The sequence below is a fragment of the Oncorhynchus nerka genome, linkage group LG4 (assembly GCF_034236695.1).
Source record: "Oncorhynchus nerka isolate Pitt River linkage group LG4, Oner_Uvic_2.0, whole genome shotgun sequence".
Classification (NCBI taxonomy): domain Eukaryota; kingdom Metazoa; phylum Chordata; class Actinopteri; order Salmoniformes; family Salmonidae; genus Oncorhynchus; species Oncorhynchus nerka.
In genome coordinates, this window is record NC_088399.1 from 22,559,671 (window position 1) to 22,584,992 (window position 25,322).

General features: G+C 43.2%; 1 protein-coding gene across 18 annotated transcripts in view; it reads right to left on the reverse strand.

Moving 5' to 3' along the window:
- Window positions 1–25,322, reverse strand: part of LOC115120520 (formin-binding protein 1-like) — a 114,533-nt gene that overhangs the window by 83,730 nt on the left and 5,481 nt on the right. For 3 of the 18 annotated variants that reach the window (XM_029649564.2, XM_029649568.2, XM_029649515.2), the window contains exon 1: window positions 20,298–20,410. The exons of 1 other annotated variant lie outside the window; for it this stretch is intronic. In XM_029649564.2, coding sequence (XP_029505424.1) covers window positions 20,298–20,342 — 45 coding nt within the window. In that variant the 5' untranslated portion in view covers window positions 20,343–20,410. Of the gene's footprint in view, window positions 1–390; window positions 619–1,818; window positions 1,927–20,297; window positions 20,420–25,322 lie in introns of those variants that run through there. 14 more of the 18 variants (XM_065017355.1, XM_065017357.1, XM_065017359.1 and 11 more) reach the window with 11 other exon arrangements.

The following is a 25,322-nucleotide window of genomic DNA, read 5'->3' on the forward strand; positions in this document are numbered from 1 at the left end:
GTCTAACAAGAACGAAAAGGTGCACGATTGTCAAATTCAACATTTCTATGCATTGTCTCTCCTCTGTCATATAACCTAAGCATGTGTAGAATACGGACAAACTGAAGGATGCTGCATAATGTTGCCTTATCTATCACCTTGTTAAAACACCTGATTTCAGCCTAAATGTCTGGAGAATAGAAATAGGCTACACTACAAACAGGCTAGTCCATATACAACAGTTACACTACACTGTACAACAGCCTACAAAAAACATCCCTACTGTAGTGGATCACACACTCGAGTAGCCTACCCCTCAGAACATTTTGCAATGATGCGTCTCCGTCCTTTATCAGTACTAGCAAAGGAACACAGACGATACAGCTTGGTTAGGGTTAGTTTTACATTCACCTTGGTATAGCTCCAACAGTTCCCCATCCTCTCCTCCATCATCTGTAGTCCACCTCAACCCAAACCCAATGTCTGTCCTCCTCAACCCAACCAAAGCTGCCTGCAGCACTTCATGCAGTATATTCCCCAACGGTCACTGAGCTACTGTCCCAGACCAGTCCTATGAGCTCGACAGGGTTCTGAGTGGGGGTGTCTTTGTGCTGCTTTAATCCCTTTTTTACACTGCCTGACTGCTACAGCTAGCTGCCTCAGACACAGGAAGTGGATGTGGTTTGAACAGCTTAACATAAGTGCTTGATGCTCAACATTTCGGTCTTTGTGGGGGGGGGTGGTGACTGTGGATCAGAGTCTGTACCATTGCTGCAATGAACATAATGCTACAGCCAACATGAAGGCAAACACATGTTTAATACATGATGATTGTTAATGTGGGGATGAATGGAAGCATCAAACCAGGAATGTAGCTTGGTACTGTCATAAAACATGGATGTTTGCCATCTAGGGCAAACAAGGACAACATTCAGTTGGAGGGTCTTTTCACACCAACGTCCCTCAGTTGCAACAACCACTCATTCATGAACCCACTCACCAACCCACTCATGTGAAGAAATGTGAGATGCAAAACAATTGGCTATTCGATTGATTTAAAAAAGAAGCCCTAGTAGCTTCCTCTCTATCATATTTTTTCTTTGTCACTCCCCCCTCTCTCTCTCTACAGCATGCGCTGCTCCCCTTCCCTCTTTCTCCTCATCCCTTCTTCCCTGAGGAAGGGCTCGACGCTCGTTGTCAGCCTCTGTGTCAATTAGATTCAGCAGATCTCCCCACAGTGAATGGTTCATTAAAACACTGTATAGCAGCGGCTCAACAGGATCTCACCATAGAAACACATAATTCTGTTCCTCCAAATACATAAGTGCTATAATAAAGTAATCCTCCACAACCTCACTGCACCCAAACACACCCTTAACTCACACGCACAACACACACCCTTCACTCACACGCACAACACACACCCTTCACTCACACGCACAACACACACCCTTCACTCACACACACACACAACACACCCTTCACTAACTCACACACCAACCCTTCACTCACACACCCTTCACTCACACAACACACACCCTTCACTCACACAACACACACCCTTCACACACACACACCCTTCACACACACACTTCACACACACATACACCCTTCACACACCCACTTCACACACACACACACACCCGTCACACACACACACACACCCTTCACACACACACACACACACACACACCCTTCACACACACACACACGTGGATGACAACATTAAAAATAAGTGTTTAAATGAATGTTTTCAAGTGATATCCTCTGGAATCCAACACAGATCTTGTTGATGCATCAATTATTTGGATTTTGCACCAAAAAAAAAAATCACATTACCCTTCTCAGTTGAGGTAGCATGGTATCCTATAGTTGCAGAGGGGAAAGGTACACCCCTGTCCAATGTTAAAATCCAACGAAGGTCCAACCCTCCCCTTCCCAGAGTAATAGCTAAGGCAGCCTCACTGTGGTTAGGTTAGAAAGGGTATCATTCCCCAGACAATTCTGAAGTTTAAGAGCAATATGTTATTCCTTGTCCCCATTTCCACCACATGGACCAAAATCTGGTCTGTCTGAGAGAAGCACTCCTCTGTCTGAAAGCAACGAGGGTCCCGGAGCAAGAGATTCAGTACTGACTGAAACAGACATTCACAATCCTACACACACTACATCTGAGACCAGCCGTAGCCTGGGAGCACGCAAGCTAAATGTTCCGTCAGGCGTGAGGTGGTCTCAGTGGGACCTGAGACGGGGAATGATTCATTGAGTAGAGGAAAAAAGGGGGTAGGAAAAGAGGTGGAGTGGAGAGAAGGAGGAATTAAGAGGGAGGGCACTGGAGTGGAGAGAAAGAGGGACCACTTTGACTAAGGATAATGCAGTGATGACCAACATCACCTCATTCATTACCTGGACAACACACGGCAGCAGGACTGTGGGGACACTTCTGCGAAAGATGTGTCACAATTACAATGTGACAAATGTCTGAATAAATGAATACTAGGCTAGTTCATGAGAGAGCGAGAGAGAGAGAGCGAGAGCAGATCTGAGATAGAGACTGGCTTTCCAGTAAAAAAGGACAAACTCTTGGCCAGACGATTCCCACAGGCGGAAAAGGGCTAATAAATGTTGAATAACAGGCACATTGGAACAAAATATCAAGGAAAACTACAGAGAGGGAATATGTGTCAAAGGCTCAAGTTAATCACACAGAGCCATCATCACCACATTCTATTACCTTGACACATCAAAACAGCAGAAAAAAGGGAGGGGCAGACAGTCAAAGCTCACCAGCATCTTGGGGTTCCTCTTCATGAAACACTTCATCATCGTTTCAATCCATTTCTGAAGTCTATAGAAAATCTGCCTTCATATTGAAAACACCTCAGATGAAAACATGACTATGGGACATAGCGCCTCTCTCTCCTTCTCTTTCTGTGCTACAATACCATATCACTCCTGGTATAATCCAGGCTGCTCTGCCTTTTATATCAGACACAGTGTGGACAGCAGCCAGCTTCTATATAATACATTAGCTACCACTAGAATGCTGCTGCCGCTGTGTATGAGAATGGACTATCTGGCTGCATCCCAAACCACTCTTCTTCTTACCACCTCCTTACCATCCTCCCATTCTCTCCTCCTCCTACTCCTCCCAACACTTTCCACTTTTCTAACATGGAATGAAAGGTAAAAGATGACTTTTGTTGCTACTGTAAACTAATGCAATGATTATGCATAAAGCCCCCTAGGTAATAACCTGGTTTGTGCATTTCTTATTTATGCCACAGGGGGCGGGAGAGGCCCCTGAAGGTGATCGGTCAACAACACTCAGAGAGGGTCTGCAAATCATTGAAGTACTCACTCCCCCCTCTCAATCTCTATTGCCCCCCCCCCCCTCTCTATTTCCCTCCCGGTCTCTTGCACACTAACAAACACATTCCATTGACACATCAGTTTTCCAGAGGGACTGCCTGCTGTGGTTGCTTCTCTTTAATCTGTGTCAGAACAGAACACCAAAGAGCTACAATTCAACAGCCAGAAACAAGACCGGCATAATAATTGTCCTGTAAGCCTTGTTACATGTTGATTCACTACGACAGGTCTTAGAAGAAGGAAGACAAAAACTTCTGATGAAATGTTTGACATGGTGCCCTCTCTTTCTGAGGGGTTGTGAAAGAGGATAAAAGGAAAGATAATGAAATCATCCATTCAGAGCCTTCAAAAATAATAGATGGGCAAGTAATGTTCACAGATCTAGAGAAACCTCCTATATAAGCTTTTTATATTCAGATTCAGATTCATTTGTTGGCACATAACCACAAGTTGGTGGTTTGCTGTTGTACTTTCATACTAATGGAAGACTGCTGATGCTAGCCAGGATTAGGCTGACTCAAAGACGCCTCCAATCATGACAGGCTAGGACTGGTCTGTGTCAAACCCTACAGTAAGTTACACTCCATTTGTTGTAGGCTGTATAGCCACTACAACTACCTCATCTTTACAGGTCAGTGCTCTCAATAAAAACCCTTGTCAGAGTCACAAGAGGAAATCAATAGGCCATTAGGAAGAGCCAGAGAGGTGAGGGGTCAGTGTTCCTAGCAGGTCATCTGAAATATGGGAATGATATCTAATATACAGCTGACGCCAATTAGTAGACTGGTAGATTGTTTGGTCGATAGGCTGTTGGTCTACCGAGATTGTTTTAGTAACATCTCAGTGAGCTAATCCATTGCAGAGGCTAAAAGCCAATTTATGCTTGATCCAAAAATGTGGTGGGAGGCTCCATATGGAGGGTGTGACACAATTGCACAGCCTCCAGAGGCATGCAAAGGTCAAATCCAGCTCCGTACTGCATCGCCATGCGCCTCCCAAATGTTGTATGCAGAGGGTTCTGTACAGCTCTGCATTGACATGATTGGTTGATGGTAGGTGGGGGCAGTACATCCTGTAGAAAACACAAACTCACTTTCTTGACAACAGCTCTGCACTGCCCCGCAAATGCCCTGACTTCTGCTGAGGCCGTATCACCGTAAATGCTGCACGGCAGGGCTGAGGCCGTATCACCGTAAATGCTGCACGGCAGGACTGAGGCTGTATCACCGTAAATGCTGCACGGCAGGGCTGAGGCCGTATCACAGTAAATGCTGCACGGCAGGACTGAGGCCATATGACCGTAAATGCTGCACGGCAGGACTGAGGCCGTATCACCGTAAATGCTGCACGGCAGGACTGAGGCCGTATCACCGTAAATGCTGCACGGCAGGACTGAGGCCATATCACCGTAAATGCTGCACGGCAGGACTGAGGCCATATCACCGTAAATGCTGCACGGCAGGACTGAGGCCATATCACCGTAAATGCTGCACGGCAGGACTGAGGCCATATCACCGTAAATGCTGCACGGCAGGACTGAGGCCGTATCACAGTAAATGCTGCACGGCAGGGCTGAGGCCGTATCACAGTAAATGCTGCACGGCAGGACTGAGGTCATATCACCGTAAATGCTGCACGGCAGGGTTGAGGCCGTATCACCGTAAATGCTGCACGGCAAGGTTGAGGCCATATCACCGTAAATGCTGCACGGCAGGGCTGAGGCCGTATCACCGTAAATGCTGCATGGCCAATGCAGATGTCGGATTGACCATGCGCCCAGATGCACTTCTCTCTCCAGAATGCGCGCTCTCCCACCAATTTGTGCACCTTCATTATTTCATAACTTCATTGTGTGAATTGTTTGTGTTTGATAGTTAGTGTCTATCAATTCCTAATTAAAGTGAAAGACATTTGCTTATATATTATAAAAAATGTTTGACATGTTTCTGTGGACATTATGGAAACTATGTGGAATTTGTCTGCGTTGTCGTGACCGCTCTTTCCTGTAGATTTCTGAACATAACGAGACAAACAAACGGAGGTATTTTGGATGTAAAAATAATCTTTATGGAACAAAAGGAACATTTGTTGTGTAACTGGGAGTCTCATGAGTGAAAACATCCAAAGATCAAAGGTAAACGATTCATTTGATTGCTTTTCTGATTTTGAAATTATGCTTTACAGCGAAAGCAATCCAAGCGTTTGTGTAAGTTTATCGATCGGACGACAAAACATGAAGTACACTTAGCATCAGGAAGCTTGGTCACGAAAATCAGAAAAGCAATCAAATTAATCGTAGTTAATCATAATAGTTTCCATAATGTCCACAGAAACATGTCAAACATTTTTTATAATCAATCCTCAGGTTGTTTTTAAAATATATAATCAATAATATATAAACCGCAAATGTCTTTCACAGTAGGAGAGGGAAAAGCAATACCTATCCAAACTCTGTTGCGCGAGCAAAACTCATGTGACCACTTGACGCGATGTTATCGTTCTAGCTAATTTTTCAAAATAAAAGCCTGAAACTATGTCTGAAGACTTGACTCCTTGAGGAAGCGATTGGAGAAGGAATCTGGTTCATATCCCTTTAAATCCAGCAAAGGGGGGGCTATGGAACATTGAGTTTTCAAAATAGAAGCCACTTCCTGTTTTGATTTTCCTCAGGGTTTCGCCTGCAATATCAGTTCTGTTATACTCACAGACAATATTTTGACAGTTTTGGAAACTTTAGAGTGTTTTCTACCCTAAGCTGTCAATTATATGCATATTCTAGCATCTGGTCCTGAGAAACAGGCGGTTTACTTTGGGAATGTTATTTTTACAAAAATGAAAATAGTGCCCCCTAGTTGCAAGAGGTTTTTAACAAAAGGCTAAGCTGTGTTTTCCTATATTGTACTTGTGATTTCATGAATTTAAATATTTGTAGTAATATTTATTGAATGTAGCGCTATGCTATTCAGCGGTTGTTGATGACACTTATCCCGATAGGGGGATTGCAGCCATAACAAGTTATTCCATGTGTAACTCTGTGTTGTTGTTTCTGTCGCACTGCTTTGCTTGATCTTGACCAGGTCACAGTTGTAAATGAGAACTTGTTCTCAACTAGCTTACCTGGTTGAAAAAAGGTGAAATAAATAAAAAATAAAAAATTCTGATTGGCTTAACTCACCACCACTAATGACCTGTGGAGCTTCTCAAAGTAATGTTGTTTTGGTACTGTTAATTTTTAGGTGCAGGAGCTCCACAATACTTTAGAGCTAATATTCTATAAAAGGAACAGGAGCTCAAGCAGTTGAAAATTAGAGGTGCCGGTACTCAGCTCCGGTGAGCTCCTGCCCAAGCCCGAGTTCACTGGCACGGGAAACTCTTAGGGCCCAGAATATTTTCTACAATGTTGCAAGTTTGCCAGTGCAAGCTTCGTGCCAGACCCAAGTTAACAGTTGATACAATGTTTCAAGTTTGTTGCAGACAGACCATGTGTAGCCAATGTGATATATAGGATATTTTAAAATCAGGATATTTTCTATCTGCAAGCTGCAATGTTTTTATTTGTTGGCTTTATGTAGGCTATTTTTAGATAGTTGGCGATGGCATTAGAAGTTACTTTTTAGGTTTGTATCATTTTCATTTAGATTAGGATAGAATTTTGATTAACCACATGACAATGATTTTGAGATACGAAGACATTATTATAAATGAAATAAAACTGTTATGGTAATGTACATATGAAAACCATAGCTGGCACGCAGATCGGTAGAAAGAGTAAGGTAAATTGGCATTCCACATGAGAAAGGTTGCGGACTCCTCGTGTAGCCTATTACCGGCATCTTCAGGAGAGTAATGGCAGAATCTGTGAAAGCCAGCACGAGCGGGAGGAGAACAGTTGGGTCAGGTAAAGTTTTTTTCTTCTCGTTATCTAGATCTCTTGTACCCACTTGAGGCATTTGTCTTATTTCATCAAACCAAAAGAACAGATGACTTTCGGTCAACAAATATGTTTTTTTAGTCGAGGGCAGCCCTAATCTAATAGACCGTTAAGTAGTTGTCCAAATGAGCAAGAGTCATGGACCTACATGTTTCTGTAAATCACATTATTTATTTATCCATTATTTTACCAGGTAAGTTGACTGAGAACACGTTCTCATTTTCAGCAACGACCTGGGGAATAGTTACAGGGGAGAGGAGGAATGAGCCAATTGTAAACTGGGGATTATTAGGTGACTGATGGTTTGAGGGCCAGATTGGGAATTTAGCCAGGACACTGGGGTTAACACCCCTACTCTTACAATAAGTGCCATGGGATCTTTAATGACCTCATAGAGTCAGGACACCCATTTAACATCCCATCTGAAAGACGGCACTACACAGGGCAGTGTCCCCAATCGCTGCCCTGGGGCATTGGGATATTTTTTTAGACCAGAGGAAAGAGTGCCTCCTACTGGCCCTCCAACACCACTTCCAGTAGCATCTGGTCTCCCATCCAGGAACTGACCAGGACCAACCCTGCTTAGCTTCAGAAGCAAGCCAGCAGTGGTATGCAGGGTGGTATGCTGCTGGTATACATGCACACACCGATCAGGTGCTAAAGATAAGCCTAAACATAGTCAGCATATTACCGCATAATCACAGAAATACCCTAAATAGGAGTGTTTTTTCAAAGCATCATGGTTTCAAACGTATCTTATACTCATCATCTGGCCTAAACGTTTTCTTCACAAGGGAAATTCTATAAATTGTATGTAGCAAATTATTTTAGGAGTCTCTTTGCGGTATACCACCAGTATTACTATAATGCAGACAGACAGAACACATTAAAAAGCTGTCTCCCACTGTTCCTCCAGAAATACCATTCCACCACAGGAAACGTGGAGAGAGGGACACCAGATGTCCCAACAGAGGAGTGGGGGGGAACAGAGGACACAGATGTTCTGCTGGGTGTTTAAAGAGGAGGAAAATGACAATAGCTAAAGAGGGCTTAGAAGTAATTGTCTCAGTCAGTGATCCTTTACATAATAGTAGAATAGAAGTGTGGACCAGATGTTATGTGTAGGGAGGGCTAAGAGGTGATTTTCCTGACCATGTGACCTGACAAGGTAAAATGCCGCGGCTATATGCCTAACTAGGGCCCAGAAGTTTTCCTTGGCTATAGGCCTAACTACGTCACAGAGGTTTTCCTGGTCAGTTCACATGGACAGAGACAAACTCTGTGTCCTTGTTATAAGGAAGGAATAAGTAGTTCCACTGAAAACTATCACATAGGCTACAGTAGTATCAAATATTAGGCTGATTAGAGAGATTTGGTTTCTATGTATGACATAATAGATCAGGAGGGAGCATCTTGAGGAAGCTCCCCACAGCTTGATGCTGAGTTACAGAACTGGACCTATGTGCACCAAGTCACATGATGTAGCCTAGAAGCTATCCTGTTGGCACTTGTTGGTAAACATCCAACTCATTATCTAGTAAATGAAACATACAGAGCCAAAGGTGAGGACCACAGGTCAGTATAGCAATATTATCACTGTTTTACTAACAGGGGAAAAGTAATTTTGTAATACAGCATTATTTTTGATCTCCTGTAGTCTAAATGTCATATCTATTTAACAGAAGTGAGAGGTGAGAGGGGGTTTTCAATGAGGTCATTCTAAGACTCTCTCTCATTGAGATTCTCTGATGCACAAAATATCCCTAATTGGTTGGTTGGTAGTGTAGGACAGACTCATTAGTCATTAACCCCCCCCAATGAATATCCCATCGCTGCTAGCAAGTCTACAGTACATGCACCAACAGAAGCTCTGGACCTGGCCTGTCTAATAAACTACAGCACACAATGGAGCAAAATATCGGTTTCCTCTGAGCCCTGTGTATGTCAATATGTCAATGCATTTCTTCAGTGTGTCTCACGAGAGTGGGCATCCGACCACAAGGACAAATATTTAGTGGGAGATGCTGACCCGGGTCCCGAGCACAGTCTTTGTCCAGCGGACTGGGTGGGAACAATACTCTCTACAGGAGAAGTCAGTAACCCCTGGGCCGAGGGGACAGACACACACACAAACTGCATATCCTCACAAATGCAAGGACACACGGTACACAAGTTTGTGCACACACACACAAACTTGTCCACTAGACCAGTGAGTATCACCACAAACATTTGCCTTAGTGACATAAAGGCCTAATGTAGATTGCATATTTCTTTATCTCAGAGATTACACTGTAAAATCACACCACTGTTCAGTTAGTCAAACCCTCTAAAATGTTGGTCAATGTTGAGTCAAACCTGTTCGTCACCTCAATTAATGGACTAATCAATGCTGATAAATAGACTATGGACATGCTGCATGCATTTCTTTATATTTTAATGATTGTCAATTTCATACTATTGCCTATCTGTCTCTCTCTCCTTTTCTTGTCAATTCATTCTCTTGTAGCATACTTTCGGAAAGCCTAAGGTAGGCTGAGTTTTTTAAATACTTTTTATAAAAAAAGAGAAATATTTGCTCATTTCTACCTTGGCCCCAGTGATGTATTGGGCAGTACACACTACCCTCTGTAGCGCCTTACGGTCGCATACAGAGCAGTTGCCATTTCAGCCGATGATTCAACCAGCCAGGATTGTCTCAATGGTGCAGCTGTAGAACTTTTGGAGGATCTGGGGACCTATGCCAAATCTTTTCAGTCTCCTCGCTGTACTGCAGTGCCAGCTGTGCCACCAGAGACTCTAGGTTCGCGCCCAGGCTCTGTCGTAACCGGCCGCGACCGCGAGGTCCGTGGGGCGACGCACAATTGGCCTAGCATCGTCCAGGTTAGGGAGGGTTTGGCCGGTAGGGATATCCTTGTCTCATCGCGCACCAGCGACTCCTGTGGCGGGCCGGGCGCAGTGCGCGCTAACCAAGGTTGCCAGGTGCACGGTGTTTCCTCCGACACATTGGTGCGCCTGGCTTCCGGGTTGGATGCGCGCTGTGTTAAGAAGCAGTGTGGCTTGGTTGGGTTGTGTATCGGAGGACGCATGACTTTCGACCTTCGTCTCTCCCGGGAGTTGTAGCGATGAGACAAGATAGTGGCTACTAAAACAATTGGATACCACGAAATTGGGGGGTAAAATTAATTTTAATTTTTTTAAATGTTTTGTTTAAATAAAAAAATTCAGTCTCCTGGGGGGGAAGAGGCATTGTCGTGCCGTCTTCACGACTGTCTTGGTGTGTTTGGACCATAGTTTATTGATGATGTGGACAGCAAGGAACTTGAAAATCTCTCGACCCGCTCCACTACAGCCCCGTCGATGTGAATGGGGGTGTGTTCGGGCCCTCCTTTTCCTGTAGTCCACGATCAGCTCCTCAGTCTTGCTCTCTGACCTCCTCCCTATAGTCTGTCTCATCGTTGTCGGTGATCAGGCCTACCACTGTTGTGTCGTCAGCAAACTTTAATGATGGTGTTTGAGTCGTGGGTGAACAGGGAGTACAGGAGGGGACTAAGCACGCACCCCTGAGGGGCCCCCCGTGTTGAGGATCAACATGGCAGATGTGTTGTTGCCTACCCTTACCACCTGGTGTTTACACAAGTTATTCAACTAGATACATTGGTTTCAGAAACTGCCAGAAGCTTCTGTTTACCACAGAGAGCATTTGATTATATCTGTTCTATTCTACCTTTCCTGGCTGGCAAAGTACCAGGATCTCTGGTTTTAAATTTAATTTAGAGAACTGAATTTGAAAACTGAATCTGAATGCATCTAAGAAGTTGAATATTATCATTTAAATTATAGTTTGTATGCTTGATACATAAACAATGAATGCAATATCTACCATATTGTAACTGAATATATAACTATTGAAATTGAATATTCAATTAAATTGAAAATGACATTTTCTATTTAATTTCAGAAGCAGCCCGTCTGGCGCATGACTCAATCCTTCTCCAAGGCCACTAACGCCAGGCCCATGAAGACCCAGACCGCAGCGGGCGAGGAAAACCTTCATTTCAGCTATGTGCTACAGTGACGTGTCAAGTGTATACATTTAATATGCATATAACAAAAGGATTTGTTGTCGTGCAGCTGGTTAAAATAGCACCTGGTGAAATCTCTGACATATACAGGATTTGTAACCACTGACCAGACTTGAGCCCTCTGTTTATAAATATCCCATTGAGCAAGGATCAAATCACACACTAGTAAGAATCCACCTCATGCCAACCTCATTCCAGGCACCGTACATACACCGAACGATGGGGGGCTCAGATTGCCTATAATGCATGTAAACTCAACAAAAAGAAACATCCCTTTTTCAGGACCCTGTCTTTGAACGATAATTCTTAAAAATGTAAATAACTTTACAGATATTCATTGTAAAGGGTTTAAACTGTTTCCCATGCTTGTTTAACTTCTTCGAGATAGGGGGCGCTCTTTGAATTTTTGGATAAAAAACGTTCCCGTTTTAAACAAGATATTTTGTCACGACAAGATGCTCGAGTATGCATGTAATTGACAGCTTTGGAAAGACAAAACTCTGACGTTTCCAAAACTGTAAAGATATTATCTGTGAGTGCCCCAGAACTAATACTACAGGCGAAACCAAGATGAAATTTCATACAGGAAATGGTCCAGATTTTGAATGCCCTGTGTTCCAATGTCTCCTTATATGGCTGTGAATGCGCCAGGAATGAGCCTGCCCTTTCTATCGTTTCCCCAAGGTGTCTGCAGCATTGTGACGTATTTGTAGGCATATCATTGGAAGATTGACCATAAGAGACTACACATTTACCAGGTGTCCGCCCGGTGTCCTCCGTCAGGTCCATGCACGTTCCATTTTCTTCAGAGGAGAAAGTCAACTGCCACGAATGATTTATCGTCGATAGATATGTGAAAAACACCTTGAGGATTGATTCTAAACAACTTTTGCCATGTTTCTGTCGATATTATGGAGTTAATTTGGAAAAAAGTTTGCGTTGTAATGACTTAATTTTTGGGTTTTTTCTTACCCAAACGTGATGAACAAAACGGAGCGATTTGTCCTACACAAATAATATTTTGGGAAAAACTGAACATTTTCTATCTAACTGAGAGTCTCCTCATTGAAAACATCTGAAGTTCTTCAAAGGTAAATGATTTTATTTGAATGCTTTTCTTGTTTTTGTGAAAATGTTGCATGCTGAATGCTAGGCTTAATGGTATGCTAGCTATCAATACTCTTACACAAATGTTTGTTTAGCTATGGTTCAAAAGCATATTTTGAACATCTGAGATGACAGTGTTAACAAAAGGCTAAGCTTGAGAGCTAATATATTTATTTCATTTCATTTGCGATTTTCATGAATAGTTAACGTTGTGTTATGCTAATGAGCTTGCGGCGATAATTACACTCCTGGATACAGGTTTCTTTCGTAGCCAAACGTGATGAACAAAACGGAGCGATTTCTCCTACACAAATAATCTTTTTGGAAAAACTGAACATTTGCTATCCAACTGAGAGTCTCCTCATTGAAAACATCTAAAGTTCTTCAAAGGTAAATGATTTTATTTGAATGCTTTTCTTGTTTTTGTGAAAATGTTGCATGCTGAATTCTACTGACTGAAAAGGGGTGAGCAGGGTCCCTGCTCATCTGCGTGAACGTACCTTAGGCATGCTGCAAGGAGGCATGAGGATCGCAGATGTGGCCAAGGCAATAAATTGCCGTATGTGAGACGCCCAAGACAGCACTACAGGGGGACAGGATGGACAGCTGCTCGTCCTCGCAGTGGCAGACCACGTGTCACAACACCTGCACAAGATCGGTACATCCGAACATCACACCTGCGGGACAGGTACAGGATGGCAACAACAACTGCCCGAGTTACACCAGGAACGCACAATCCCTCCATCAGTGCTCAGACTGTCCGCAATAGGCTGAGAGAGGCTGGACTGAGGGCTTGTAGGCCTGTTGTAAGGCAGGTCCTCACCAGACATCACCGGCAACAACGTTGCCTATGGGCACACACCCACCGTCACTGGACCAGACATGAATGGCAAAAAGTGCTCTTCTCTGACGAGTCGCAGTTTTGTCTCACCAGGGGTGCTGGTCGGATTCGTGTTTATCATTGAAGGAATGAGAGTTACACCGAGGCCTGTACTCTGGAGCGGGATTGATGGGTGGTGGGTGGTGTGTCACAGCATCATCGGACTGAGCTTGTAGTCATTGCAGGCAAACTCAACACTGTGCGTTACAGGGAAGACATCCTCCTCCCTCATGTGGTACCCTTCCTGCAGACTCATCCTGACATGACCCTCCAGCATGACAATGCCACCAGCCATACTGCTCGTTCTGTGCGTGATTTCCTGCAAGACAGGAATGTCAGTGTTCTGCCATGGCTAGCGAAGTGCCCGGATCTCAATCCCATTAAACATTTCTGGGACCTGTTGGATCGGAGGGAGAGGGCTAGGGTCATTCTCTCAGTCCATGAGGAGGAGATGCACTGCAGTACTTAATGCAGCTAGTGGCCACACAATATTCTGACTGTTACATTTGATTTTGACCCCCCTTTGTTCAGGGACACATTATTCAATTTCTGTTACTCACGTTTGTGGAAACTGTTCAGTTCATGTCTCAGTTGTTAAATCTTGTTATGTTCATACAAATATATACACATGTTAAGTTAGCTTAAAATAAACACAATTGACAGTAAGAGGACATGTCTTTTTTTTGCTGAGTTCATTTCAAGTAGAGATGCACTCACTGTCCAGGTTAACACAACAGTGTATGGTGTCTGTCCCCATGTTTTTATTAAGTCAACACTCCAACAAAGTAATTAAATATTCAACTAACGGCATAATACCTCTCTCTACATCACGTAGCAGCACGGAACAGCCATAACCACATGGTCTGTATGGGCATAAACACAGAAAGAAATGGCCATTGCAGCCATAAAGGTTAAGGTGTTGAGATGGGGCAGTATAGCATTACTCTGTGCTAAGTTTACAAGACCAGGGTAGCTACAGATGTAGGATCTTCATTTAAAATCACCCTGTTCAAGGAGAAATTTCCTGCGATGAATGAAATTGCAAACGTAGTTTATTTTAGGGTTAAAAAGGCTTCTGCAGTTTGTAATTTCCACTTTAAAATTCCAGACTTGATTTTTTTCTTACAAAAATGTCCATTAATTATAATCCACATAATAATTCACATTTCCTGTTGCTATAGGATTATTTTCCTGATATAGTAAACTGGCTCAAATTAAGATCCTACATCTGTAGGCTACTCTCTCTCTTAATATATACATGTATATAGGACACGTCCTAAAGCTCATATTTCCAGTTGCTTTTCTGCTGATTTAGACCACGTGAAGAAGCAACTCTTTCTCGCACACGCACAGAGAGAGAAGTTCAATTCAGTCGAGACATTTCTGTTTATCAGCCATGTACCGGTCCATGAATAAAGATATTCTCTTAAATCACCAGTCATCTAACCACCAAATAAAGGAGTTTTGTTTTAGTTGCATACTGCTCTGCCTCCTGGCTGTCACTATGGCATGTTCAAGTCAAAGTGTATTGGTCACGTACACAGATTTGCAGAAGTTATCTGCAGCAAGATGCTTGTGTTAATAGAAAACGTTTGACCTCTGTCATTGCCAACAAAGGGTATATAAGTATTGAGATAAACTTTTGTTATTGACCAAATACTTATTTTCCACCATAATTTGCAAATAAATTCATTAAAAATCCTACAATGTGATTTTCTGGATTTTTTTTCTCATTCTGTCTGTCATAGTTGAAGTGTACCTATGATGAAAAGTACAGGCCTCTCTCATCTTTTTAAGTGGGAGAACTTGCACAATTGGTGGCTGACTAAATACTTTTTTGCCCCACTGTAATGTATATAAATATATATACATATAATGGTGTGTAAAGACAGTATGGACTGTTTATGAACAGAAAAGGTGTGTACAGCAGTCATTATATTGGATGAGCCTTGACTAGAATACAGTATATACATATAAAGTGGGTAAAACAGTATGTAAACATTATTAAAATGACCAGTGTTCCATGACTCTATGTACATAGGGCAGCAGTGTGGTCAAACTCTACTGTACTTCCATATGGCCATTTGAAGACTAGCTGCATTCATGGGTATGTGTCAAAGAGTAAACCATTGTGGAAATGGATGTTGGCTGTGTCTTGGGGTGTGTTCTACACTGCTTTACAATCTAACACGGACTGACATCTGGTTATACATTTTTATGCAAAAATTGAGCATTAATCTAATTAATTTAAGGATGAGGGGAGTTTTAGACAGAATTAACCCACTTTTCCTCACTAAAAACCTCCCCCATGAGCCTTTAGTGAACCCCCAGAACCACACACACTATCTATTTAGTTCATCAGAGCATTAGATCTGTGTCAGTTGCAGTCTTGAAAGAGGAGTAATGGAGAGAAAGAAGGAGAGGGGGAAGGAGGAAAAGAGACCTAATGAGAGAGAGAGAGAGAGCTTGTGTGAGTGTAATATTTACTGTTCACTTTTTATTGTTTATTTCAATTTTGTTTATCCATTTCACTTGCTTTGGCAATGTTAACATTTGTTTCCCATGCCAATACAGTCCTTGAATTGAAAGAGAGAAAGAAAGAGGGGAAAAAAAAGAGAGAGAGCGGGGAAGCAATGGAGGCTGGATCTACCTAAAAGGATATGGTTCATTCTCACACAGCTACTTTTATTATCATTTATTCACCTTTATTTAACCAGGTAGGCCAGTTGAGAACAAGTCATTTACAACTGCGACCTGGCCAAGATAAAGCAACGCAGTGCGACACAAACAACAGAGTTACACATGGAATAAACAAACGTACAGTCAATAACACAATAGAAACATCTATAAACAGTGTGTGCAAATGTAGTGAGATTAGGGAGGTGAGGCAATAAATAGGCCATAGTGGCGAAATAATGACAATTTAGCAATTAAACACTGGAGTGATAAATGTGCAGAAGATGAGTGTGCAAATAGAGATACTGGGGTGCAAAGGAGCAAAACAAAAAAATAACGGTATGGGGATGAGGTAGTTGGGTGGGCTATTTACAGATGAGCTGTGTACAGGTGCAATGATCGGTAAGCTGCTCTGACAGCTTATGCTTAAAGTTAGTGAGGGAATTCGTTCCAGTCATTGGCAGCAGAGAACTGGGAGGATACTTAGCAGACAATGAAGATGAACTGAAACAAGAAATAGGCCTGGGCCAAATCATTAAATCCCTGAATCACTTCACATCAAATGGCCATTAAATTCACCTGCCTTCCAAAGTACAGAGTCCTCACTCTTTCATACAAGCACATCTGGTAGGCATGTTATATATTTTTTTATATAAAAGACTTGTACTGTGAAATCAGTGGCACGCTAGATGTGCCTTCTAGCCGTAGAACCCTTTACACAGACATTTGTCCAGAGTGACTTTTAGCAAGTATCTGGCCCTTGAGTCTAATTTGTGTTTGGAGGTGCGCCAATAGCTTTTCGACCGTTTCCCTGCATTCTAGATCACTGGGGAGGGAGCACATGGTGGTGGACAGATTTATGATAGATATCATGCCTGGTCTGGTTTAATTTTCTCTCTTTTCGCTATCATCCTTCACAGTACATTTCTGGAAACACTGCAGGATAGAACTTGATGCAGAACTATCAGGGCATCACAACAACTTCCTGTTTCTAATGTACATTTCCCCTCCAGCACAACATGTATTGGCTTCCCTCCAAGCCAACGCCAAAGAAACAACAGTTCCTCCTTCCAGGGGACCAATCAATGGTCCTGTTTCCTCCGAAAAGGAAACATCCACACAACACCAGGCGTAATGAAGTGCTGTCAAGGGTGAGGAAGCAACAGGAACAATACCTAATGGTGGAGATATGAGCAAACAGACAGGCTGAAATGCAGACAGGCTGAGAGAACAGACAGGCTGATAGGCACACTGTTCATTTCATATTTATTAGACTCCAGAAGATGTTGAGCTCATTTGTAACTCTGTTCCAATATTTCTCTCAAAAGGGTTGCTAATGAGAAGATTGAGACCAGCACTGGCAGTCTGTTTATAGCAGAGCTACAACAACCAGCACTTTACTCTATACCACCCTGTTTTAAAATCACAGAGAAAAGGTGATCAATTCACCAGATGTAATGCTGACATTAGCTGGCCAGTCCATTTCACAGTTCCCTACTGGTGGCTCTGGTTGAGGTCACAGAGAGAACAGTAGTGAAACCTGACTTAAGTAAAGCGGAAATAATGCAAAAGTTTACAAGGAAGAAACATGGAACAGGGCCTAATTAAAGTGAGAGGGTGTTCTTCTTCTTTGTGTTAGCTAGGTGATGCGAAAAATTTAGACTGGAGAAAATCACAGATGAATGACCATAATTGGCTTTTCATGGCCATCTGACTACATTTGTAAGTGAGAAGTGATGCTAGCGGTCTCTCTGTCATCCAAAGGCAAAGACCTGTCAGGCTCTTATAGAACACCTGACAGCAGGAGAATGAATAGATTTACCTTGAGGCAATTGTCACTGTTGGAGACTCGCACTAGAACTGACTGAAGCAATCAGCCAATCATTCGCCTTCACCAGTAGAGAGAGCAAAATCAATGACGAGTCAGGAGTGGTCACACATGATGGCTGTACCCAATACACATCAATCTAGGCTATTTATAATTTAAAAAACACACATCATTATAGCCTACATACAGTGCAGGGATGAGTTGGCTTTGGATATGGGATCTCAAGTGTGTTGTCTCAACATTCAACCTGCAATGATTCAATAATTATTTCATTGCTAACAATATTCACTCTCTCTGACATATGTCAGATCCCAGATATCAACCCTGAAAAGTATTAGCCTGTACTGACTCATCACTTGAGGGAAGACCAATTGAACACGCAATCAAACATGAGAGGGATACTGAACCAGATCAGTACATGGACTGAAACGGTCTTCCCCTCAGGCCTAAGGCAGACACAGAGGTCCAGGCTCATAAACACTAGATGGATGATCTCAAGGAGGGATCTGGCAAGTGGGGCACATGCCATAATCTTATCATTGTCAGACAGGGGAAAAAGCTAATTGTAAGATCCGAGTATGGCACGTGTCACAAACTGTTACCCATGGAGACGGGACTAGTTCCTCCACACCCCGCCCAGCCCAGTGTGGCTTGAACTAAGACAGAGAGAGAAAGAGAGAGACAGACCGAGACAGAGAGAACATTCTGTGGTCTGACGTAGAGATTAGTTGAAACATTGAAGGAAATCCTGTTCTCATACGACACACACAAACACACGACTTGCATGAAAACATCTTCAATTCTTACTCTCCAATAAACATCTGTAAATCTCAACTTTTCAATCTGTAAGTCAAGAGTTTGCTTTGTTTGTGTGTTTTCACTGTCATTCGATGTAAAATCTGATAAATATTTATTCAGTTCCTTTTTTAGGTTGCTAAGGAACACGGGTGGTGCGTGAGAGACAATATTCAGCATGTGAGCCCAGGAGCAACTTCTGCTTCAGAGAAAAACTAGTAGCACTCTCACTTCTTCTGACTTCACCCTGTTTGCTTCTGATCAAGGCTCATCGTGTGTAGGTGTAAATCACTGATTAGTTCAGGGGAAATCTGCTGTGAATGTTTCAGTTCAATTAACTATTGGTTAGTTCCTCAACACAAGCCTGTAGCTTCAAACAATCTCAGTATGGCTCCTCAACAACAGTATACCCTCTCCAACTCAGCAGAAGACCAGACACTCTGACACCTGTCTTAACAAGCTGTGTCAGCGGTAGACCTGAAACAGAACCCTATTGTATCGTAGAGTCAAGGTTCTGCTATTAGTCTTAGAAACGTTGTGGAGAAGTTTCACTTTTATAGCCTGGCGTCGTTGAGATGGCTACCGGTTTCAGGAGAGCAGTTCCCTATAGAGGAACGAATGAGAAAGAGGAGGCAACTCCAGTGAAACCACCCAATGACAGAAAGGCAGACGTCATATGAAAAGGACCCATAATATCATGCAAATCATTAGGCTGCTGCTACCCTTTTCCTGCATATCTCAACACTCAATCACAGACCTCCTTTTTCCCTCTCAACACTCTCTTTCTCCTTGTCCCTTGTTCTCCTCTCCTGTGGAGAAATGTGGTTCTCCCTATCTCCAACACTCCTCTCTTTCTTTTCTAATTTCCTCCTTGGAGTAATGTGGAACACGCAGATCAGAGGTGAACCTACTCAACGCTCTGTAGGCCTCCTGGGGAGGTCAGAGAGGGAGTCAGAGAGGAAGGGGAGGGGGAAACAATAACACTGCCACTCGGCAGGTGGGTGAAGGAGTAGTGAAGAGGAGGAAGCGGAGAATGGAGACCCCTGTGACAACAAGAGGAAGGGGTTGTAGACTTAATATTAGACTATCTCCGCCCCCGCACACTCACGGAGAGAAAACAAGCAGGCTCAGGTTTCAGCCCCAGAAGTGCCCTGAATGTAAAGTGAACCACAGGGGAGCCATGGCAGGGATCAGCGGGGCCAGGATGGGGAACAGGGGGGCCAGGACAGGGGATGCTGGGGGACTCCAGGGCCAGGCAAGGGAAAAGGAACTCAGGAAACCAGAGTGAAAACTCTAAAACCCTCGGCCCGTTCACAGCTCAGTACAGCACAGACTAACTTACCCGACAACAGCTCGGCACTACCTCTATTACAACTATCGATGCATGAGTGTCGTTCAAACAAACAATGAGGTTCATGAGGTTTCTTAGAGCAATACTTAACTTTGTTAAAAGCAGTGGCTTAGCATGCACCCCCGCAAGGCGATATGGAAAATCATACCATTGGTATTTTGAAATACTAAGTAAACGGTATATCGTACAAGCCTTGTTGTGTCCACGTCATTTACAATGAAATGATGTTGAACCAAAATGGAATAGACATCTGTCGTGTTCGATCAATGTGGAGTAGTGTTTCAGCCAAAACTTACCTTCAGTTGCTGCTCTTTGAGCAGTGTTGCCCTCCCTGACTCCATCGGCAGGCCCGTCAGAAATGGGGCTCCCTCAGTCTGCGTATAGGAATGTGTGAGTATAAATGTGAGTATCTGTCTGTATGTGTTTGTCTGTCTCTTTCTCATACCGCGCCTGACCAAATTCCTAAGAGAAGTGAAAAAGGTGTGTTAAAAGTAACGACCACTAACGGTTACTGTCCTATTTCCCCTTTCAGAGCTGAGATTGAGCAGTATAGGATTGAGTACTAAAGTGAATTGTGTAGTATGTATATGGACTCCTTGCTACGATCCATTTAGTGTGTAACTGAATTAAGAAAGCTTATTAAGATTATGGGAATCTAAATGTCTAGGGCTCAATCTGACATGGAAAATACATCACCTGGCTGGTTGCCATGTTACGGCATTATATACACAGTGGAACTACAAAACACTCAAAACTCCTTCCTAATATTGAGTCCCCCACTTTTTTGCCCTCAGAACAGCCTCCACTCTTTGGGGCGTGGACTCTACAAGGTGTCGAAAGCTTTCCACAGGGATGCTGGTCCATGTTGACTCTACAAGGTGTCGAAAGCTTTCCACAGGGATGCTGGTCCATGTGGACTCTACAAGGTGTCGAAAGCTTTCCACAGGGATGCTGGTCCATGTGGACTCTACAAGGTGTCGAAAGCTTTCCACAGGGATGCTGGTCCATGTGGACTCTACAAGGTGTCGAAAGCTTTCCACAGGGATGCTGGTCCATGTGGACTCTACAAGGTGTCGAAAGCTTTCCACAGGGATGCTGGTCCATGTGGACTCTACAAGGTGTCGAAAGCTTTCCACAGGGATGCTGGTCCATGTGGACTCTACAAGGTGTCGAAAGCTTTCCACAGGGATGTCGACTCCAATGGTTCCCACAGTTGTGTCAAGTTGGCTGGTAGTGGATTTCTACTCCGAATAGCTCGTTCCATCTCATCCCACAGATGCTCAATTGGATTGAGATCTGGTGACTGGGTGCATCTGGTGACACTGCAGTAAGCTGAATTCACTGTCATGTTGGTGGAACCATTCCTAGCCTTCTGGCATGGGGCATTATCCTGCTGCCAAGAAGGGATGCACCTGTTTGGCAATGATGCTCAGATATCCTGTGGCATTCAAACATTGCTCCACTTTTAACAAGGGGCCCAATGTGTGCCATGAAAACACACCACACGCCATCACACCACCACCACCAGCCTGCAATGTTGACATGTGGCATGATGGATGCATGTACTCGTGGTTTTCTCCATACCTTAGTCCTCCCATCAGCTTGAAACAGCAGGAACCAGGATTCATCAGACGAGGCAATGTTTTTCATATTCTCCAGTGTCCAGTGTTTTCTTTCCTTAGCCGACTCCAACTACAGTTTATTGTTTTTTGCTGAAAGAAGTGGAAGTCTAAGGTCGTCGGCTGCCATACCCCATTCGTGTCAAGGTACGACGAGATGTGCATTCTTTCATGGGTCTTTGGGTACCAATGCTGTACTGGGATGTCAGTTGACTAACTGTAGCCTGTCTGTTGCTCTGCACAACTCGTGCCAGCCTCCTTTGTCCTCTTTCATCAATGACCCATTTTCGACCACTGGCCTCCCGTTGGCTGGATGTCCATTGGGTGATGGAACATTCTTTATACACACGGGGAAACAGAATGTTTGTGAAAAACTCAGCAGCGTTGCAGTTCTTGACACACTTAAACTGGTGTACCTGGCACCTACTACCATACACCGTTCAAAGGCACTTAAATATTTTGTCTCCCCTTCATCTACATGATTGAAGTGGATTTAACAGGTGACATCAATAAGGGATCATAGCCTTCACCTGGATTCACCAGGTCAGTCAATGTCATGTATTCCTAATGTTATGTACACACAGTGTATGTGCACTTGTTTTGGGGAATTTCTCTCCTTATTTAATTGTCTTTCTTCCTTTAATAATCTAAGTGACGATCTTATCATATAAGAGGTTCAACTTCAACTCCATTATGACATTCTCCTGGGGCTTGCAGACCAGAAGAAAGGTTAACCCTGGCTGATGCCCCATGTAATTCCATCCCAGAGTCACATTTCCAGATGAAATAGCTTAGAGATCTGTCGTCTTTTTTAAGACACGGTGGCAGAAACATTATGTACAAAATAACTTACAAATAACGCTAAAAAACATACACAATTGCACATTTGTTTCCGGGATCGAAAAACGGCAGCCATCTCCTTCAGTGGCATTTAGAACCTAAAAGGGATCTCCAGCTGTCCCGATCAAAGAACCCTTTGTGGTTCCAGGTAGAACCATTTCCACAGAGTGTTCTACATGGAACCCAAAAAGGGTTCTCATATGGGGTCAGCTAAAAAACAGTTTTGGAACTATTTTTTCTAAGAGTGTAGGCCTAGGTCAAGAACAAAAATGTAAATATCCCTATACAAACATGTCATGTGGATAATGACATTGACTACCATCAACAGCATGACCTGTGACCCTTAACCCCTGATTTTTATGGCCAAGGGTGACAGTTCCAACTTTCACCTAATTTCTAAATGTAGGTATGTAACATCCTAACTGAACTGTTTGGGCTATTCCATTTGGGGCGTGTTCCATTTGTTTTAAAGTAGGCCTTCATTGTAAATAAGAATTTGTTCTTAACTGACTTGCCTAGTTAAATAAAGGTTACACACACACACCAAAAAGTTATTTTGTTGGCATTGACGTGTCATATAAGCTTGTTGACCAATCAGGACCTGAATATGACTGCACGTCACATGATAATTTTACACGTTCATTCATTTATTTCACTTACTTGCTGTGCTGTTTCGTTGTGCATTTGGTGAGTCATTTCATTCTCAAACAGGATTTCATGGAACGCCATTTGGGTCTTTTCAGTTCTTTTGGGGGGTTTACCCCTTTTCTCCAATTGTTAGTAGTTACTATCTTGTCTACAACTCCCGTACGGGCTCGGGAGAGATGAAGGTCGAAAGCCATGCGTCCTCCGAAACACAACCCAACCAAGCCGCACTGCTTCTTAACACACAACGCATCCAATCCGCACCAATGTGTCAGAGGAAACACTGTGCACCTGGAGACCTGGTTAGCGTACACTGCGCCCGGCCCGCCACAGGAGTTGCTAGTGCTCGATGAGACAAGGATATCCCTACCGGCAAAACCCTCCCTAACCCGGACTGCGACAGAGCCTGGGCTCGAACCCAGAGTCTCTAGTGGCACAGCTAGCACTGCAGTGCCCTAGACCACTGCGCCACCCAGGAGGCCCTTATTTGAGTATTTTCTATGGAACGCCGTTTGGGTCTTTGCGTGTCGAAAAAGATACACGTTAAACAACACTATTTGACGTGTCATATAAGCTTGTTGACCAATCAGGACCTGAATATGACTGCACGTCACATGATAATTTTACACGTTCATTCATTTTTTACGTAGTTATTAGACATCGATTACACTATCACTTGTATTTCATATGTCACAACGATTCATCAATACGTATGCTATGATGCTGGTAAAGTTGTCTCGTGCACCTACAGTGCTGGTCATAAAAAAAGCTAGCCAGCTCATGGATGCAAACAATGTTCTTCCCCAAAAACATAGCAAAATGACAATCGCGCCTCACTAGCCAGATGAAGCCAGCTGGCTGCTTATAACGTTAGCTTTGAGGCAACAGGGTTAAGTAGCTGGCTAGCTATTTATTTTCATGAACTGAAGTTCAATTTCAATAGGCGAACAACAAGTGGCAACCTAGCTAATACTTACTCACAAGGATTCCTAAATCATTGCTAAGAATAATGAAAATGACTGCAGTTCCTACTGGTAATTGTTTTCAGGCTGGTTGTATTGGTGCTAGCTAGGTACCAAACTAAAGCTAGCTACCCCAGAAGTTGCGGTCTAACAAATTATGCTTTATTACCAACGTGGTATTGCAAACACATCGTTCGTGGCCAGTATTTGCTTGTTTGCAGACTTCTTCGTACAGCTTTGACCGTGCTACTGTATATCTTTTGACATGCAAAGACCCAAGCAGCGTTCCATAGTATGTATGTCGTGAAGCTAATAGCAGTGGCGCTATTACTGTGCAACTCCGGTAGGGCAACATCTGAACAATAGCTCACTTGGTAGTGTGTACTGGTGTTCGACCAGTCGGCAAAAGCCAACATCACCCACGACAGAGAACAATTGATTGTCAAGGGCAATGAATTCCATTATCTTGGCATTAATGGATTTTGCCTTTGTTGTCTCGCTGAAATGTTCTTACTCTTTCAAATGACTGCTCGACTTGTTGACTGCTCAATCCACACAGCAGACACAGGCTAGGTTAGGAATGCTGTGTTGCACGTGTAGCGCAAACTTTTCCTTGGCATCATTACGTCATGTACCTACATTATATAGGTATGCACGTCAGCTTTGACATCGGTTTTGCACATCGGCGTTAAACTAGACATCGGCCAATATCAATGTTGGCATTTTTAGATAATATCGTCCGATTCTGATATGTTCAGCGATATATCGTGCATCCCTAGTTTATGCCTCCTGCTGGACTGGAAGATAAACACAGCCACCTGAGGACAGACTACATGCCCTCTGGACCAAAGAATAATCTACAAAATTAGGCCTTCACATGAAATATGGAACCAGTGGGACTATATTTAGTACCAGCTAAAAAAAAAAAAAAAATAATATTCACAACAGAACAAAACATACCAAGTTAACAGGTAAGAGTAATATGACCTATTTTTGTCATAGGCCATACTCCTTTTTGAATCATCAAGAATACCAATGAGAAACAACTCGGCCGACTGTGTAACACGGAATTTGGAACTGCAAGGCTGAGAGAAAGGATTTGTCCAAATATAACAGAGACCTAATAGAATGTGGTTTAGATTTACCGGGTCAACTCTCTGTGTTTGGTCTAGACTGTTCAATACTCTCTCCTCTCTATGTCAAGTGGAAAATGCAAGTTTGCAGGTCAATAGAAATCTGTTTCTCTCTTAAGTCA